The sequence below is a fragment of the Ammospiza nelsoni genome, chromosome 4, assembly GCF_027579445.1.
Source record: "Ammospiza nelsoni isolate bAmmNel1 chromosome 4, bAmmNel1.pri, whole genome shotgun sequence".
NCBI classification, from domain to species: Eukaryota; Metazoa; Chordata; class Aves; order Passeriformes; family Passerellidae; genus Ammospiza; species Ammospiza nelsoni.
Window position 1 is genome coordinate 74,408,734 of NC_080636.1, and position 18,202 is coordinate 74,426,935.

An 18,202-nucleotide genomic window follows, 5' to 3' on the forward strand; every position below is an offset into this window, starting at 1 on the left:
TCATGGTACATACAACTTACAAATTCCCTAAAAAAATACTTGAGGAAAAACTAATAAAGAAATTATGAGGACTAAGAGTACAACTTAGCAGACTGCAGAAATTAAAAAATTTCTTTTTGAAGGAAAGAAAGTAAAAATTTGGATACTTAGAAGCCAGTGGCAAAACTTCTCTGCTCACGTTTAACATTTGTTATGTCTAACTTAAAGGAAATTCACTGGTTGTAAGAATCATTTGAGAAAGTGCACAAGCCAAAATGAAATCTCTAGTCTTGCAGTTGACAAACTAAAAACAATACCAAATGTCCTTCACAAGGTCTCTATCCTTAACAATAACTTAACTCAAGGTTTCCATATAAGTTACCTTGCTCTAGTTGACTATCTTTGAATTGGACAGTTAAGGATTTCTTCTTCTTACCTCAAAAACTGAGAGTTTCAGTTAGGAAGCATTATTAATATTTATGCAACATTAAACCAACACTGATAGGAACACCAACATGCGTTGCAAGACACTACAGATATTCTCAAAATTACATTGTTTCGCTGTATTAACTATCTGACTGCCCTTATCCCAAAGCAGAGGCCATCAACCATTCTGGAAAAGCCAGGAATGCAACAGAACACTGTCACCACGTGGTACTTACCCTAACAGGAGGGCTCCGAGCTTGCACCCTTTGCTGCTGTCCAGCTTGGGAGCTCTGCAGGTCCTTGGATGCGCAGTTGGCTCCAGCGGTGATGGGGACCCTCAGCGCGTTGGTGCCGGCAGTGCCACCGCCGGCGCTGGGTTTGCGGGGCCTCTGTTTGATGCCATCCAGGAGCCTCACCAGCAAAATATTGCTGGGGAGCTCGTCAACACCGCAGTCCACTAAAGTCCGGCACTCGGGACAGCGCAGCTCGCTGCGGGAGCTCACGATGCCCAGCAGGCAGCGCTTACAAAACGTGTGTTGGCAAGGCAAGACTTTCGCAGAAGCATCAAGGCGTTCTAAGCAAACAGGACACTCCAACAGATCCAGCAGAGCTGATTCATCCATTTTCCTTGGATTATTTAACCAAAAAACAAATCTTTGCAGAATTTGTGTGTTTTGAGCACTGCAAGGGTATCATGTTACATCCATTCCTCTTCTGACTGTGCTCTAAAATTTTTTGAGGGAAAACGGCATTAATAAGCCGGAAAAAGTCAGCAAAACCATTTTATATGATGATGTTCATACAAAGAGCAAAACAGGAGATCACTAGACTAATTAAATAAATGAAACACAAATACAGTAATAGCAATCGACATCAATGTATCTATTTATTTAAAATATTTTAACAAATGCTAACAGCTAAGGCTTTTAAATTCAAGTCCCCATAAATTTCAGTCAGAGTGGTTTTATTTACTCAAATTATTCTAGAACAAAGAGCTACCCCCAGTACAGCAGTATTAATAAAGCTTACTTTTCATAGTTCTTAATACATCAGTCTCTCTGAACATCTGAGATTAGCTTTCTTTCACAACAAGAAGATGACAAAGGTGACTACAACGGGGCCCAAAACCACACAGCCTACACCAATAGGGCAGAGCAAGGGGAATTACATTTATGCCAACACTAAACCAACAGTGAACTACGTTTCTACCCTTTCTATGAAAACTACTGCAGCACATTACACAGCTCAGCCTTAAAAACAGCCTCCAGCTCACAGGGTTTTAAGCTCACCGCAAGCACTGACAAGAGGGTTCATTACAGTGCCGCCTTAAAGAAGCGCTTCAAAAACTATCGCGAAGTGATTTACAGCAGGAAGTGCTACTGCCATATCGTTAGGACAACACGAGCGCTGCGTATGCAGCCACAGAGGCAGGGGCGAGCCCCCGGCCAGCTCCAGCCTATGTAGCGACGGGTTGGCAAAAGGAGAGGGAAAAAAAAAACCCAAACACCACTAAAGAGCCCTCACTAAAAAAAAAAAAAAACATTCTGCGAGAAGTCACACCAGGATGCTTCGCGGGCAGAAAAAGGCTCGCTGACCTCGGCAGTGCCCAGCGCCGGGCGAAGTTGAGCGCCTCCCGCCAGCCCCCGCAGCCGCCTGCGGGAGCGGCGCCCCCGGCTCCCCGGGCGCCCGTCCCGCACCTACCTGCTCTCGGGCTCCGCGCCCGGACCGCCTCCCCGATCCACTGCTTTATATTCCCCTGCTCCCCGGGGGAACAGCCACCCGCAGGCGGGCGGACACCGCGGCGGCGGCGCGCAGGGGTCCCTGCAGGGACACGGGGCGAGCGGGGACGGCTCCCCGGGAGGCGGGGGCGGGCGGGGGGCACGGCGCTGTCACCCCGCCCCAAGGCGCTGGGCACAGGGAGGGAGGGGTCGGGCCCGCGGCCCCTCCGCCGCACCGCGCCTAGTCGCCCCTCGGGGAGCGCAGGGGTCCCGGGGGAGCTCGAGCGCCGCCCCCTCCCCGTCCCTCACCCGGCTCTCACCGTGTGGCCGCGCCGCCCCCGCTTTGTTCCCGTGAGGAGCCGCCGCCGCCGCCGGCCCCAGCGCTGCCTCTCCCGCCGCGGCAGCGCCGAGACTCCCGTGCCCTCCCCGCCCGGCCGCGCAGGGGCCGCTGACGCGAGGCGCGGCACCGCCCCGCCCGGCACCGCCCCGCCGAGGGGCCGCGGGCAGGGAGCGGGGGCGGGCCCGGCGGGTGCCCAGCGGCAGCACCGCCCCTCGCGGGCGGGGACGGGGCGCGGGGCCGCCTCGTCCTCCCCGCCATCCGCACCTCGCTGGGTGCCTCGGGCCGTGGCTGGGGCGGTGGGAGGGCGCAGGCGGCTTCCCGGGACGGGAGGAGCAGGCGCTTCCCCCTGCCTGTGCCTTGGGGGCAGCCCGGACGGGCACCTGGGGCTGCCACCCGTCTGCCTGGGGGCGGCGGTGGCGAACGAGGAAGAGGGACGGAGGAAGGGAACGAGGGTGGGTGGTCGCTCGCTCGCTCCTTGCAGGGCTGCCCCCGCTCGCTGTCTGTGGTGAGTCGTACCCGGAGCTCCGGCCTGCGGCTGCTAGGCCCCACAGAAGGAGGAGCCGCGGTGCCCAGAGCCCGTGGCGGCCCGCCCAAGGAGGCTCCTCAGGCTGGGCGGGCTTGTGCGGGGCGGGGGACCCTCCCTTAGCCTCCCCCGGCGGTGCGGCCGCAGCTCCCGGCGCCTCGGGGGGGACGCGGTGAGGCCGCGTGGTTCCCGCTCCGGGGCTCCGGGGCCGCCGTGCTGGGCACGCGCCGGGAAGGAGACGGGGCTGCCGGGTCACGTCCATCGCTGCCCTCGGGTGCGGCTCTGCTCCCTCGGGCCCTTGCAGCACGCTTGTGGTGAGGTCATGGGCATGGTCAGTGCTGGACTTGGCAGCGCTGGATTAACAGTTGGACTCGCTGATCTTGGAGGTCTGTTCCAAACTAGACGGTTTTGTGATAAGACTGCTTAATTAAATAAATGATGCCAGAAAATTGGTGAGTGCCTCTCTTCACACACTCCCCCCACACACAACCACACACCTCTGTATTCAGGATATGATGCACTAGCTTGTGGGGTGTTTTGTGTGAGATACTTCTCTGCAAGACTGTGGGAATGAAGGAGGAAGTAAACCCTAAGATACATACAAATTAGCATAAATCAAAAAGAAGTTAAAGCCTGTTCTTTTTAAATGAAATGCGACCCCTTGTCTATGGGTGATGAAAAAGTAGACGAATGTTTAAGTTCCAGGTATCATGCCAACTGCAACTCAAAAAAGAAAGCAATCCAAAAGTTTGTGTGTAGTTCTAGCTTTCAAGTTGACCCTAAGAAATGGTATGAAACTGTCAGGGGAGGTTCAGGTTGGATATTAGGGAAAATTTCTTCACCCAGAGGGTGGTTGGGCATTGGAACAGGGTTCCCAGGGAAGTTATCACAGCAAAAGACTGACAGAGTTCAAGAAGCATTTGGATAAGGCTCTCAGGCATGTGCTGTGGTTCTTGGGGCTGCCCCGTGCAGGGTCAGGAGCTGAACTTGATTATCCTTGTGGTTCCCTTCCAATACAGGATATTCTATAACTTTAAATTTGCAGTCATCCTTACTTGAATTCTGTGTGTATATGTAAAAACGTGGCTGCTTTTTTTTTTTCTTTTCCTTTTTCACGCATGGATTGTGTAGGTTTGGATAAGTTGATAGTGTGACAGTCTTTTCTGTCTTACTTCCTGGATATGCTAACTTGATTGTTTCCAATGGTAATGATATTCTCTGATTATTAGGATTTCCATGTAAGTACTCATCACACTTCATCTCTAATATTTTATTTTATTTTTCAGTTGTAGTAGTGGAAATATTGAAGCTGCTAAATATGTACAGTTCATTAAGAAATAAGGTTTCCTCCCCCATGAATTCTGGAGTTTAGGAAAACTGATACAGATGGGTTTCTGGTCTATGTCTGTGCTTTCCAGGGAGTATTGTAACATAAATAGAAGGGTATAAACATCTGATACATAAGAATATTCCTGTGTCTCATAGTATTCCTCTATCTTGCCATGTCAGTGCTGTCACTACATAAAAAAGAATAATCAGCACATTTGAAACAGAGACTTGTTGAATCTAAACAAAGTCTCATCTCACAATTGGATTTCACTTTTGGACTTAGCTTCTTCAAAAGATCTCATAATTTGCCAGCCTTTCTAGCATAGTTTTGTAAGCAAGACAATTACTGTTGTTTAAACTTAGTTTGCTGCCTAAGGAATGTAAAATATCTATTAAAATAGTAAAGGAATTTACAACACAAGTGGTGCACCAGGGAAGCATGATGAAAGTTCAAGGAAGGAGGATAAAAAGATTACCCCTTTATCAGGGCTGGTCTTTGTTTTATGTAAAGTCTGTAAAATACTAAATACATTGTGGAATACAAACCAAAGCAGTAAACACTCTTAAGAGTATCAGGTAAATATGTTACTTCCTGAGCAGTAGCTGTAGTTAATTTTCAAACAATTATCATCCATGTAAAAAATGTGTGGGTGTGTGCAGATGTCTGCCACTGCCCTCTTACGCATGAAGTGTTTGACTCAGAGAGCCTGGAATACTCTGGTGCAGCACTGAGAGGAACAGAATTGCTGATACACTGAAGAATTTATTCTTTCTTACTACCAACTGTAAGCAGGGAATTGCACTCTTCAGACATCTTTACGTGAGGAGGCCTCATTTCTTGAAATTGTCCCATCCTTATGCACAGTTCATTAGTTTCTTGTACAACTTTTACTGAGTACATGATGCAAAGGGCAGAAATCCCTTAAAAACACAGATCTGAAAGATGAGGCCCTCCAGTTACTCAACCATCTAGATTTCTACAATTATAATGTCTATTAATATTTGTTTGTATTTTACACATTTTTGGTGTAATGAATTGTACTTTTGTCACTGGGTTTCAGGCACTTTTTTTTCCTCCAATGTATGTTGTTTCTTTTCACCTGGAAGCTGTTGAGTAAAGGAAGAAGCAAAGGACAATAGGAAGAACAGCAAAAGACAATGTCAGTAGCAGAAAGAACTGGTAACACCATTTTCTTTCCTTTTTTCTGTGTCTGCATCCTTAGTGCAGCAAACCCACTGTGGTCTCTGCACTCCTCTTTCACCAATACCTTCTTTTTCTTCTCTGGGCTGAACAGCCTAAAGGCCTCTCCCCATGTCTTCAGCCCACTCTGTTGAAACAGTCACACTTTCTATTTTAACTAACCCTTACTGCATTAATTCCTGTTTCTGGCACATTTCCAAGTACCCTTAGTTTTCCTCTGTCTTTAAAATGTGAGACAGCCTATACTGTTCCTGGCTCTGACCAGCACTGGTTAATTGATAAGTTCACAGCTTACAAGAAGAGAGAACAACATCTGCTGCACCCTTTGCTGTATGAGGGACATTCAATATTAGATGAATTTTTATATGACCACTGTTTTCTATAAAACCTCTAGAATTTTAAAATCTTTCCAGATATTCCATCAGGTTTTGCCAATGAATTATTGGGAAGAGGGGCTAGAAGATGCACTCTATAGTTATCTGCATCTAGTTTCGTAGGAAATTTAATGGATAAGTTATATGGTATATTTCAGAATTGCACAGTTTTCAACATGCAAATCTTAAACATAAAGACATTTGGTAACTAATGCCCTAAATACACTAACACACTACAGAACAACACCATATCCAGTCTTCCTTCTAATCCTACAAAATGTCCCTGAAGATTGTTACCCTTGACAGCAGGGATAATCCATGTGCCTGAAAAAGTCATGTTAGCACTATATATATTTAGAGTAATAAAACGAAACTGAGTGCCATGTAGAGAAATGCAGGCCTGCAAGAATAAACATATGAAGGCATAATTAATTTATTTGTGAATTCCATCCTGAAAGTCTTCAGATAACTGCAAGAGGCTCACATAATAAGACTCATGGAAAAGATGTGTTATGTCCTATCAGAAAGAGAATGCAACAGTGTCTTGTGGCAGTCATAGTTTGAATAATTTTATTTGTAGGTTCATAAGCATCTTTTTGTTTTGAGCTACATTTTCGTACTAAAATATTTTTAAAGCTTTTTTTTTGTTAATTTAGTCAGAAAGGATCATGTTTTTTCATTTGTAATGTCCACATTAGCCTGTCTTTCCCATCCAATTTAGATCTCAGGCACAGACTAAAAAGGTAATCTAATCTCTTTGTAAAATGACCCCTGGAGATATGGTGGCCATCCCCTTTAAAAGGCCATGCAAAATTCCCACTGCCATCCCTCTAGTGAAAGTTTGCTGCTGATGGCCACACTGATCTTGCTGGCTTTACATTGGCAAGTACAGCACATCATGAAGGACTGCCCATGGCCAACTTTCATCAGTCTCTGGTGGAAATGAGCAAAGATGTTCTTTGATGGCTTCATTCCTTTTCCATCAAAGAGTTGATTTCTTTTATTGTAGTTTGTTAGTGGTTTTGTTTTCAAGTTCTTCAGGGAGGTAAGGGGGGTTGCCATTTGTTTTTGCTTTGCTGTCTTGGTTTTTTGTTTTTTGTTTTTGTTATTTTTTTCAGTTAGTACCAGCTTTAAATTATCTAGCTCAGTTACTGTTGGCAACAATTCTAGCAGCAAGGACCTCAGCATGGTTGATACTTGTCCAGTTGATTTGCTGGCAAACTGAGTTTTGGGCTATCCTTAATGCACTTTCTGGGTTGGGAACTAGTTTTAACTACATCAATGACAAATGTACTTCTAAGGCTTTTGCATCCTGCCAGAAGAATCTCTGCTGTTCTGGTATTTGTGAGGAGTTGGGAGAAATGAGTTGAAAAACTAGACACCCAAATGTACCAATAGTACATTTATTATGCTGTGTTCTAGGCATCCAGCTTTCTGGAGAACAGTATCATTTGTGCATTCATGTTGCAAAGCAGTTCTCCCTGATAAGGTGAACCTGGGATTGTAACTTTGTACATATTGCTGCTATTGCAATAATTAAATTTGAGTCACAGGGAGGAAATGTGCAATACAAAAAGTGTCTGTGGCATTAAAAAATAAACATGTTACAACTACTCAGTATTTGGGTGAGCTTCTTGTTACAGGACATTCCCACCAGGTTAGTCACAGGAAAATGCTGGGTTTGTGGGTGCTTATGATCCCCATAACCTAGCTGCATCATTCAGTGCTGTACCTTGTAGAAATGCAATAAGGTGTTGGGTTATGTAGTTGGTCAAGGACTTGATTTAAATGTTCATTATGCTAATGGAAACATTGTGCCTGCTTCTCATTAACCAGTAAGCTTGAATTTGCCCTTACTACAAATAAGGTTAAAGGAAAAACAAAGGAGAATGCACGTTTGAAGAAATCAAGCCAGATGGTACAACTGTGAAGATTTTATAAGAGGAGCAGAAATGTTAGAAAACATTCTTAATTAGTTTATTCCAAAATCAGAATATCTTTTCCTTTCCTTGCATACAGCTGAAAAACTACAGACCTAATCTGTGAGGCTGCAGAATTGATTCCAACACTTCTTTGCCCCTCTAGAATTAGTGCTCTCTCCACAGGGGAGATTCTGGTGGGGACAGAGCATCCCAGATTATGTGTTCAGTTCTGCTCTTGGTATCTCCCAGCCCCATTAAGGTCTGGTGTCCCACAGATTTGTAAGTGATTCAGAATGTAGTGTTAGAATTATTGACTGCCCTAGACATTTTGGAATGCTTACATGCTGTTTTAATAGTTTGCTATATTGTTAGCAAATTGTAAGCAATTAAAAAGCTATTAGTACTTTTCCCACTTGCAAGGGCTGCATTCCAGTCACAGGGTAAAGCTCTTTCATATGAACAGTAAACCACTAAACATATAAATATTGAATTAATATTATCATGTTACTGACTCTAGACTGAGATGAGGCAGAACTGTAATAAACCACTTCCAGTGATAGTGAGCTAGAATGACTAAAGTCCAGTTTTATCTTTGAGGAACACTGTGACAAGTGTTTGGAGGTTTGGACACCCAAATGTGTTCAAACACACAGATGAGATGAGTTGCAGGGCCCAAATAATTCTTCTTTTTAAATATGCAAAAATATCAAGGAGGATATTCAACATTCATCAAAGTTTACTCAGTCTTCATTACTACACCTCATTACCAAAGTGTCTGAAAGAAATCAAATGTCTGGAGACTGGATACTTGGCACATGTATTTTTTGACCAAAAAAAAATTTAAAAAATATTAAAATTTGCAATTTTAGATAGGAGAAGGAATTGCTGAGGAGATTCAGTGGCACTTTTGCATCTGGGCTGCAGAGAGAGAAGCAGGTTTTGGGTTTTAGGAGATGATCCATCATGTCAGGTCTACAATTCCTCGATTCTGCCTTTTTTTATACTTTGTATTTCTAGAAATACACTACAGCTTCACTCTCTAAAGTCCTGTGAGAAGACAAAGCTAGTCAGTGAGTTTCACATCCAGGGAAGAATTCACAATACTGTGCTATTTTATCTAGAGGGGTCCTTCAGTCAAATTAACCCTTCAAGTTCAAACATCCATGGCCAAAGCCTTGGGGTGCCTGCAGTCAGTAACAGGGTGGAACCTCAGATCTATTCACACTTTCTCACCAAATAAATCCTTACAGCATATTAAGCATTCTTTTCAGTCTTTCTAGATGAGAAATTTTCATGTCCACTCAGAGCACAGGCTCTACTACAAGGTGATGTAGAGGATTTTATGTCTCCTTTGGGTAACTGCATGACAACATAATGAACATTCAGAACTTTCTGCAGGTCTTAGGAAACACCTTATCCTGAGTGTCTTATTCCAAGAGAAGATATTGGAAGTGAATTTACAGAGGCTTAACTCTTTAAAACCATTTTTGCTTTTGTGAAAGCTAAAGTGTGACAAATGTACAGCAATAATGTATCTGTAGTGTGGTTCCTGTCCTTTTATGATGAGTCCTGCAGTTCCTCCTACTGTCCAAATCAGGCAATCTGTTGAAAAGTACCACAATCCCTTCACCTGCATCTCTTCTGCAGAGAGAGTTGGTTTGGATTTGGTCCCAGGAGAGTCTGTAACTGTTTCACTCTCAGACTTAGGAGCAGGGACTGGTAAGATGCTCCAGGATAAATATGTGATATCTCTCCATGTCACATGGATTCATGATTCATGGATTCATGAATTTCATTAAATTCATGTGTTTTACAGCAAAATCTACAAGAAGCTTAAATTCTAAGCTATTTTAGAATTTCAAGTGCTGCAACAGTTTGATAGTTTGCAAAAAAGAAAAAAAAAAGAAAAAAAAGTTGTCATGTTAGCTCTTAAAAGCATGCACAGCTAGCTTTTTTTCAGAGAGATTTATTTCCCTAAAATAGCGTTTTCTTACAAAAAGTGCCTGCTGGGCAGAACTATGTGACAGGCAAGTAGGATTATCAGCATGTTTACTTTTCAAACATCTCTGCCACACTTGAACAGTTCTGCTGCGGTGTCATACATAAGCGATGAGATAGATTGTGTAAGAGTTTGTGTACTAGGATATAAAAAATTTAAATATGTTGCAGCATTTAAAGTGCACAACCATTTTAATTCCAAACTAGTCAAAGCAGTATCCTTATACCAAGGGAAGGCATTTTCTTTGACTTTAGTGTCCCTTTTTGGAATGTACCCTCAGCTCCAAGGAAAGTTGCAGCCTATTAGCACAAATTAGGCCTCTTGGCTGTCTGAAAGGTTCAGAAGCTCCTTTTCAGCTTTGGTTCTCTGCATTTTCTGGTACACTTGTGAAAGGATGTAGGCAGAGGTTTGGATGTGATCTGTGTACCAGCCATGTACCATGCTTTTGTCTGTGATGTCTTGGAAGCAAAAACCAAGGATTTATGATGTAGCTTGACTATGAAGGAAAGTTTTTAATTACATTGGGATGAAAGTAAGGGAATAATGGGACAAGTTCCCTAGTGATTTTTTTGCAGAATCACTATCATTCTGCTACCACAGTTCATTATAAACAGAGAAGTGTAGGAAAAGGACCCCAAACTATCTTTGTTCAAAGTAAGATTAAGGAAGTGAGATAAATTTATGGAGTATTCATGGCACTACTTTGGATTCCTTTCATAAAGCTCGAGACTTGGCTTCTAAGTCAATAAGGACATTGAGACACAAAATGAATTCTCTGAGGCTGGAGCGCTACAAGGCTATATAATCACTCTGGGATTGCCAAAGATTTATCTTTTTTTTTTTTAAGATTTGTGTCACTTTCACTCCCACACATCTGGCAAGAGAACTCTGCACTGGCTTAGCTGAAAAATCTTATCTCATAGATCATTACTAGCAATAAATTCCAGCCTTTGTGCTTACTTATATTGTCCCACAGCCTGGAGTCACTGATTTTGTAGAACTAGGAATGTGGGCTGTAAAATATTTACTCACTAGCATGCCCCCACCACCAAAAGAAACCCCAATCCCAAAAAAACCACATCAGGCCTCAAAACCAAGCCTCAAGCTCTTTCATTGTGAAGTCAGCTTTGAAAATGTAAATCACATGAAACTGGCTCTTGGGGCCAAAGAAAACAGACAGCTGGATTCCATCCCCCAGCTAAGAATCAGCCCTTAAATACCTCTTAAAAAGACACATTATATGAACTATAGTAAAATTCATTTTCGAGTAATGTTTTCCCACGTGTCCCAGAAAATGCAACCAGCAATGCTGTGTGTGGATGGACTGGAGCACTGACAATGGGTAAGTGTGCCAAAAACCTGCAAACTGCTAATGCAGTTCTACCAGAATTCTTCTCTAAGGTCACACCTGTGCTAAAAAACTGATGTCTTTTTAATCCACATCATAGTCTTTAAATATAGCTAAGGGAGCTGTGCTCTAAAGAACTGTCATCAAATGGCATGTACTAGGTCTTTTACTGCATACTAGTTCATATTGGTGAGCATTTTTTCTGGTATTGTCTCCTGGAAGCATTCTTATTTATGGGATTTATTGTGCTGATCCTCTTCTATACGACAGGCATGGAGAACATGAAGGCACAGTTACCTCATACATGGAAGACTTGGCAACTTGTGGCAAAAAAGACTGGAAAGATAAGAGAAGGTAAGGCAAACAAGGATTGGCACAGATGTATTTATCTCTACAGGCTCAATTAAAAAATATGCTGGGGAGGAAGCAAAGGAACAATTCCAAGTACTAAACTACAGATCTCCAGTTTAGCAACCTGTCTCCTGGAGTAGAATTAATCCTACTATTAATAAGCAGGATCAGAGTTAATAATGATCAGCAAGTGTTACTGGGCAGCAAATGTATTCTCTGGGTGTGGGGGAGTATGACATGGAGATTCTTGAGGTACAACATACTCTCATGTCTATTTCAGATTTCAGAGGAAAAAGTGGCATCTGGCTTATAATAAAGCCAGAGTATTTTCCAAGAGTCACAACAATCATTCTTGAGTAGCTTACCCCAGCAAAAACACTGCAGAATAACCAATCAGCTTATAATGAACATGAAATGTCTTCCCCTTTGTTTTGATAGGACAAATTAATGTTTTGACTCTAGGTAGTGTTGCATAACATGAAACATTAGTTTTAACCAATATACCAGCACAAGCCAGAATAAGTTGTAACTTAATTTTTGGCATTGTTATTTTCAGTTTCCCCAGTGACTATTAGTGAGTGCCTGGAAGTGTTTTTTAATCAGTCCTGATACACATTCACATACCCAGCCATCAAGATTGAGGTTAGTGCATTATAGCTGCTCTGGGAACCTTAACTCACTTGCATTGACTTCAGGAGGTTTAAGTCAGAAGCAATACTATTTTAATGCCATTTTTTGTATTTACTTGGCAAATACCCTTGTCAATTTAAAGTTTCCCATGGGAGGTGTCAAGAGGTCACTGAAATTCTCCTGGGCAAAGGAGGGAGAGTGGCTGAAACCATGGCCTCCATGCTGCCTCCTTCAGTATTTTTCTTCATGTCAGTGCTGTACTCGGCACTTTCCCCCCTGCTTCCATTGGAAGAGGGAGCGAGCAAACGTAAAAATGTTAGTGAGAAATGGAGACAAAAAACATAGAAAAGGCCTCCCTGCTGTTTTATTTGGCTACTTCTAGGCCTCAGTAACAGTAAACTTAGCCACAGAAAATTAGTATAGAATATATTGCCTAGTATGCACAAGAACTCTCAGATGCTCTCAGTGCATTTTTTCCCCAGTTCATTCTATTATTCGACAGTCTTCTGGCCAAAGATCACAAAGCCTTCTGACCTCTCTGTTATCCTATGGCAAGAAAATACAGTTCCCTAAGGCTGCAAAAGCATCAAGATTTCCAGAAATGAGGTACCTGCAATTTCCATGACCATCAGCGTAGCTGTGAGCAGCATATTCTTCAGATACCACTAAGAACAGTAAAATGCAGAATGGAGGGATAGGGGACACCCCACATCTTACAGACTTGCCAGTGTTCTGAATCTCAGCTGAAAATACCTGTGTTGAAGTGTCATAGATAGCTTTATTAAAGCCAGTGACTGTAGAAACTGATCTGACCTGTGTCATACCTTGGATTATTGTGATCCTCTAAAAAACCCCTATGGTTTGTTGTGTGATAAGCCACGAAATTACACAATTAGTAAATTATTTCACTTACACATTTCTCACCTTTTTAACTGCTGTAAGGTAGAATAAAACATTTGTGGGGATTTTGCCAGCAAGTGAAAACAAAAATAGTGCTAAGTAAATACATTACAACTTGATTAATGCAAGATAAACACTATAGGCTACACAGCTTTAGCTCCTCAGCAGGCCTATTTCACATTGTATGTTCATACATAAATTTCTCTTACTAACACTGCACAAGCAGTCTGGCACCATCCTTGACAGATGAGCTTTAGGAACTGTTACAAAGTGGTTTAAGTTATAGCTCCATCTGTTATATCCCATCCTTCTGATGGAGATTGTGTTCACTGTGGCAGAATGAGCAGAATGGAAGAAGTGTTCATATCCTCACCAACTGCAGCTCCGAGTCTGGTGCCTTGGCTCACACCCATCTTCTCAGCAGTTTCATCAATGACGCTCTGCTTCGTGCCCAACTATGAGGGTGGGCGAACATTTCCTTCTGCTGGGCCTGATAATCATCAGCAGAGGGAAAGAACAGACTATGCTGAACAGGAGAAGCCTAACAAATCACAATGGGATCTGACTCAAGCTTTCTTTAATTTTACTGGGAGGAAGGAGGCCTTATACAGCACTCATCCACGCTCCATTATTGTTATGTACAGTGAGATACTGGGGGTTTGTGGTGGAAAGTCTGCCCATTATGGATTTGAGCAAAAGAGTTACTACAGTATCACTGCTTGGTTAACAAAGGTTGTGGGCTAGCACTGAACTGTGCTTCCTTTCCTACCTGGCAGTGTTTGACCTCATGGTCTGTGGAGTGAGAATTTGCTGAAGTTTCTGGACAAATAGGATTGGCCAATGTAGAGAAAGCAATAGTGGTTGTCTGAGGAAAGGTGACAAAGCAGTATTAAGTGAATACAGTGAGTTAGGTTACACAGGGCACTGTGATCATTAACTAATGTACTAAAGGCCACAGTGGAACTGGATACAGAGGTTAGTGCAATCAAGCTTTTTCCACAGCTGGAAAAAAAGTGCTATATTACTAAGTTAAATATCACATCAGATATTTTAGTGCTGTTGAAATAATTCTCATATACGTAACAATAAATACAGGTCTACTAAATAAGGCTTTAAACTACTGAGTATAAAAAAAAGTATACTCATATTTCTAATAATTTTAAGACGTAAAAGTATGTCAAATGTTATGTCCAAATATATGTTTTTGAGCTCAACTGCCATAGACCTAATCTTTTAGGTTCCTCTTACAATGTTTAAAAAAGAGGATTAAAATACTCCAAGTGACTCTGTAAGTTATCAAAATTAATGTCAGCGGGAAAGGCTCAATTCAATGTGCTATAGTTATGGCAGATTATTGCATTTTATTTCTATCTTTCAGACATCTTTATCAAGAATTGTTACAGATTCCCAGAATAAGTGAGGTTGGAAAAGACCTCTTGAGATTATAGACTCCAACCTTTAAGTGAATATCACAATGTCAGCTAGGCCATGGCAGTAACTGTCATGTCCAGTCTTTTCTTAAACACTTCCTTACAAAGAAAGAAACAGAATTTAAAGTAAATATAACAGCAACAGCAGTTTATAAAAAGCAGGTTTAAGCAGGGCTCAAGTCAGTAGATCTCCACAATAGACAGAGCTGTCTCATCACTAATGCACCTCAGGTTTTCTGTCCTTTCTCTATCCACATCAAATCAATGCCTTCAGAAAAAGGCTACATACCTTAGTTTTACAAAACTTCTCTGATAGCATTCAGAATAATTGTAGCAGCAATAAAACAAACAACAATAAGAACATTTGACTGCTGATGGAGAAGGCAATAGGAGGAAATTATGGCATCCCTAAAGTATTGCTTGAGATTTAAAATTTTTCAAGAGAGATAGAACCACAGTCTTTCAGTCTACAATTTGAATTTAGGGAAGTTTTATTTTACATAAAGAACACAGCCAAAATGCATACTTCATCCCTTCCCCTAGGGGAGACATTACTGTCAGGACTGTGTGCAGGATACAGCAAAAGTTAGGGAATGTCAAAGACCCAATTGGTTCTCTTCTCCTCAGAGCATGTCTGCATCAGCTCAAGCCACAGTCCTATTTAAACCTGAACTGTATTTTTTCCTGGCTGACTTCAATCCCTAAGGGAACATCCATCAGCCAAGCAGAAGTGAATCACGCAACGCCCCAGCCTCACACTTGATACAGCCAACCTCAGGGATGACTTGGGAAAGAACTGTCACAGCCACCCTGAAACTAAGCAAATGCTGGAGTATTCCCACTCTGCAACCTGCCCATGGCTTTGGCTTGTGTTGTGAAGCTCATTGAAAAAACTCTCCAAGTCTTTGGCTCTGTGAATTCTCTAAACTGTATTGTTAGAAAGAGAGTGAATGGAATTGGCTAAATCCCATCTTCATTTAAAAACATCTTGGAAATAAAATCTGGAAGAGTGCACCACATCAGAGATGCTCAAGGCAAGCAATTTAGGAGCAGCAGCTGAACTCATACATATAAACACACACACACACACACACACATATACGTATATGTACATGTCTCACAAGTAACTGCAAATTAATATATCTTTGCGGAAGCAGCTCAATTAGGGCTTTAGTTGATGAAGAAGTGTTTTCAAGACTCTTGCACAAGCCAACCATTCTAAGTGCTACAATTTGAATTGATGAACTCATCAGCTCAGCTGGAAAACATATCAATTTGAAAATGCATTTGAAGTGCAAATTGCATTAACACACAAATTTAATTTACAGGAAGCTCTTTATGGATTTTAAAACTACTACTTAAACTATACAAATTGCTCCATTTAAACTGCTATGACAAAAATGGCAAAAAAATGTTTTAGGAATGGTAACCCTTGACTTCTATTTCACGCTAAATTTGAGTCTCCATGGTTCATGAATGAACAAATGGTAAAATAAGACTTGAGAAAGCACACAGCTATTTGAAAAAAAAAATTTTAAAGGATTGAAAAGTTAAATTTCTATATTTGTCTTTGGTTTATCACAGCTAATAAAATTATGTAGAGTGTAGCCTTATTTGAGCTTTGATGTGGTCCTTTTAGTGGAGACAGAAGTCAAATCAGTAATTTAGTCAGGGCATGCTTCTGCCCCAGCCTCTGGCAAAGGGGAAGATTATACTGAGCCCAAATATACATTTCAAATGTGCAAAAAGTGTTGTATCTTATTTAAATTTACATCTAGTCATTTGGGGAAAATGCCATAAAGCTATGAGAGAGCATCCAAAGCAGGGCTACAAAGATGGTGAAGGACTGTGAAGGGAAGTCATATGAGGAACAGCTCAGAGCACTTGGTCTGCTCAGCCTGGAGGAGACTGAAGGGAGACCTCACTGCAGTTACAGCTTCCTTGTGAGGGAAAGAGGAGGGGCAGGCACTGATCTCTGCTCTGTGGGGACTGACCTGAGGGAATGGCCTGAAGTTGTGTCAGGGAGGTTTAGGTCAGATATTAGAAAACGGGGTGGTTGGGCACTGAGCAGGCCCCCCAGGGAAGTGGTTACAGAGTGACCAGAGTTCAAGGAGCGTTCGGACAATGCTCTCAGGTACATGGGATGCGATTGTTGGGCTCTATGATGCTCGTAGGTCCCTTCCAACTCAGGATATTCTCCTATCCTCCAGGAAAAAGAATGTAAAGATCTGTAAGCAGACAAAGAATTGTATCTATGGGCATTTTCTGAGAATGGCCTTGTACAAGAGAATAACTAAGCTGCGAATTCCCGTCCCGGCTCAGCCTGGCGGTGTCCCCCCCGCAGGACGGCCAGGGCCAGGCGGCCGCACCTCTCCAGCCGCACGGGGCCGAGCGCTGCCCCCTGGCGGCTCCCGGGCCGGCACAACACCCGCGGCTCTGCCTTCTGCGAACTCGGGCACAGTTTTGAAGCTTTAGAACAATGAGTGTTTGAGTAAACATACAGCATTTATGCTCACATGAGAGCAAGAGGGGCAGTAAAAGCTGAAGTAGGAGTTACTAACAAATAATGCAGATTTCTTAAGAGCACGAAGAGCCTTGTTAGGAATGTGATAGACTGGAACTTGATTTAAATCAGCCATTCACTTACAAGACCACAGAAAAACCTGTGCTCTGCTTTCGTTCACGTTGCCCAACCAGATATTACAAGAAGAAACTTCAGGAAAATGTGTTAACTTCAAATGTGCACTCATCAGAATTCAGCAAATTGAAGAACAAAACCCTCTTTAGGCTCTGTTCTTCAAAGGAGGTTTTAGGCAATATTTTAGGAACTCCCGGTACAGTACTGTACCTGTTCAGCTCAAACCAGCTCACTGCTGGGGGTCTTACTCCTTTCTGCTGATGGATTTCTCCTTGTTTGGTGGTTTAGGTTTTTTTAAAACTTTCCTCAACTGAACTTAAGTGCTGGCTTCAAGGGTCAAGAAGCTAGTCTGAAGACAGAGACATCAGTGTTATATAGTTCACAGAATACGTTTTGTGTGAAAAATACCATTCCCTATCTCAATTTGCTACTAGAACTACAACAGAAAATTCTTCAAGGTGAATGTCATATGCCAAATGCTCAACTAATTTCAGTAAATTGCATACAGACCAATTAATTATCTTGCAGCCACACCGGTCTTGATGTCATTATAGAATACATTAAATATGGATTTAACATTTCAGATGAAAGTATTTCTTTTGCTGACAAACTTATTTACTGTGTCAGTTTCAAGTTAGCTGTTGAGGGATTTCAAGGATATTCAGTCTTGAGTGGCAGGTTTGAAGATTATTCTTAAAGAGCTGCCCACTATGTACATGTATTTTTCAAATTACTAATTGGTAAAAAGCTCTGTTTGCAAATCTCGCAGTCTGTAGATTATGCCATGGTTCTCACCAGAAGGAAGCCAGTACACTGCATTAGAAATGAAGACTGTCAATAATGACACTATTTCAATTTAAAAGAAGTGAACACGGCCCAGTCCTTAACTTCACACCTTAAGAGGATTCAAAACCCTAGAGGACAGAATATACCAGTTGTGCATTTTGTTGTTTTCACACAGTTATTCTATATTATTTTAAATCTAAAGGTTTTGAGTCCTCCCTTCCTCCCAAAGGTGGGCAAAGTATGATTTGAAAAATCAAACCTGAAAAAGGAAAATAATTCAGTCTTTAGGGTGCATTTGCTAAAAGTCA

At 42.3% G+C, this 18,202-nt stretch overlaps 1 protein-coding gene across 3 annotated transcripts in view; it reads right to left on the reverse strand.

Moving 5' to 3' along the window:
* SH3RF1 (SH3 domain containing ring finger 1) overlaps positions 1-2,517 on the reverse strand; it is an 88,180-nt gene extending 85,663 nt beyond the window's left edge. For 2 of the 3 annotated variants that reach the window (XM_059470615.1, XM_059470617.1), the window contains exons 1-2: positions 2,444-2,517; positions 642-1,130 (exon numbers count right to left, since the gene is read on the reverse strand). In XM_059470615.1, coding sequence (XP_059326598.1) covers positions 642-1,028 — 387 coding nt within the window. In that variant the 5' untranslated portion in view covers positions 1,029-1,130; positions 2,444-2,517. Of the gene's footprint in view, positions 1-641; positions 1,131-2,106; positions 2,133-2,443 lie in introns of those variants that run through there. The other variant, XM_059470616.1, reaches the window with a different exon arrangement.
* Positions 2,518-18,202: the final 15,685 nt, after the last annotated feature.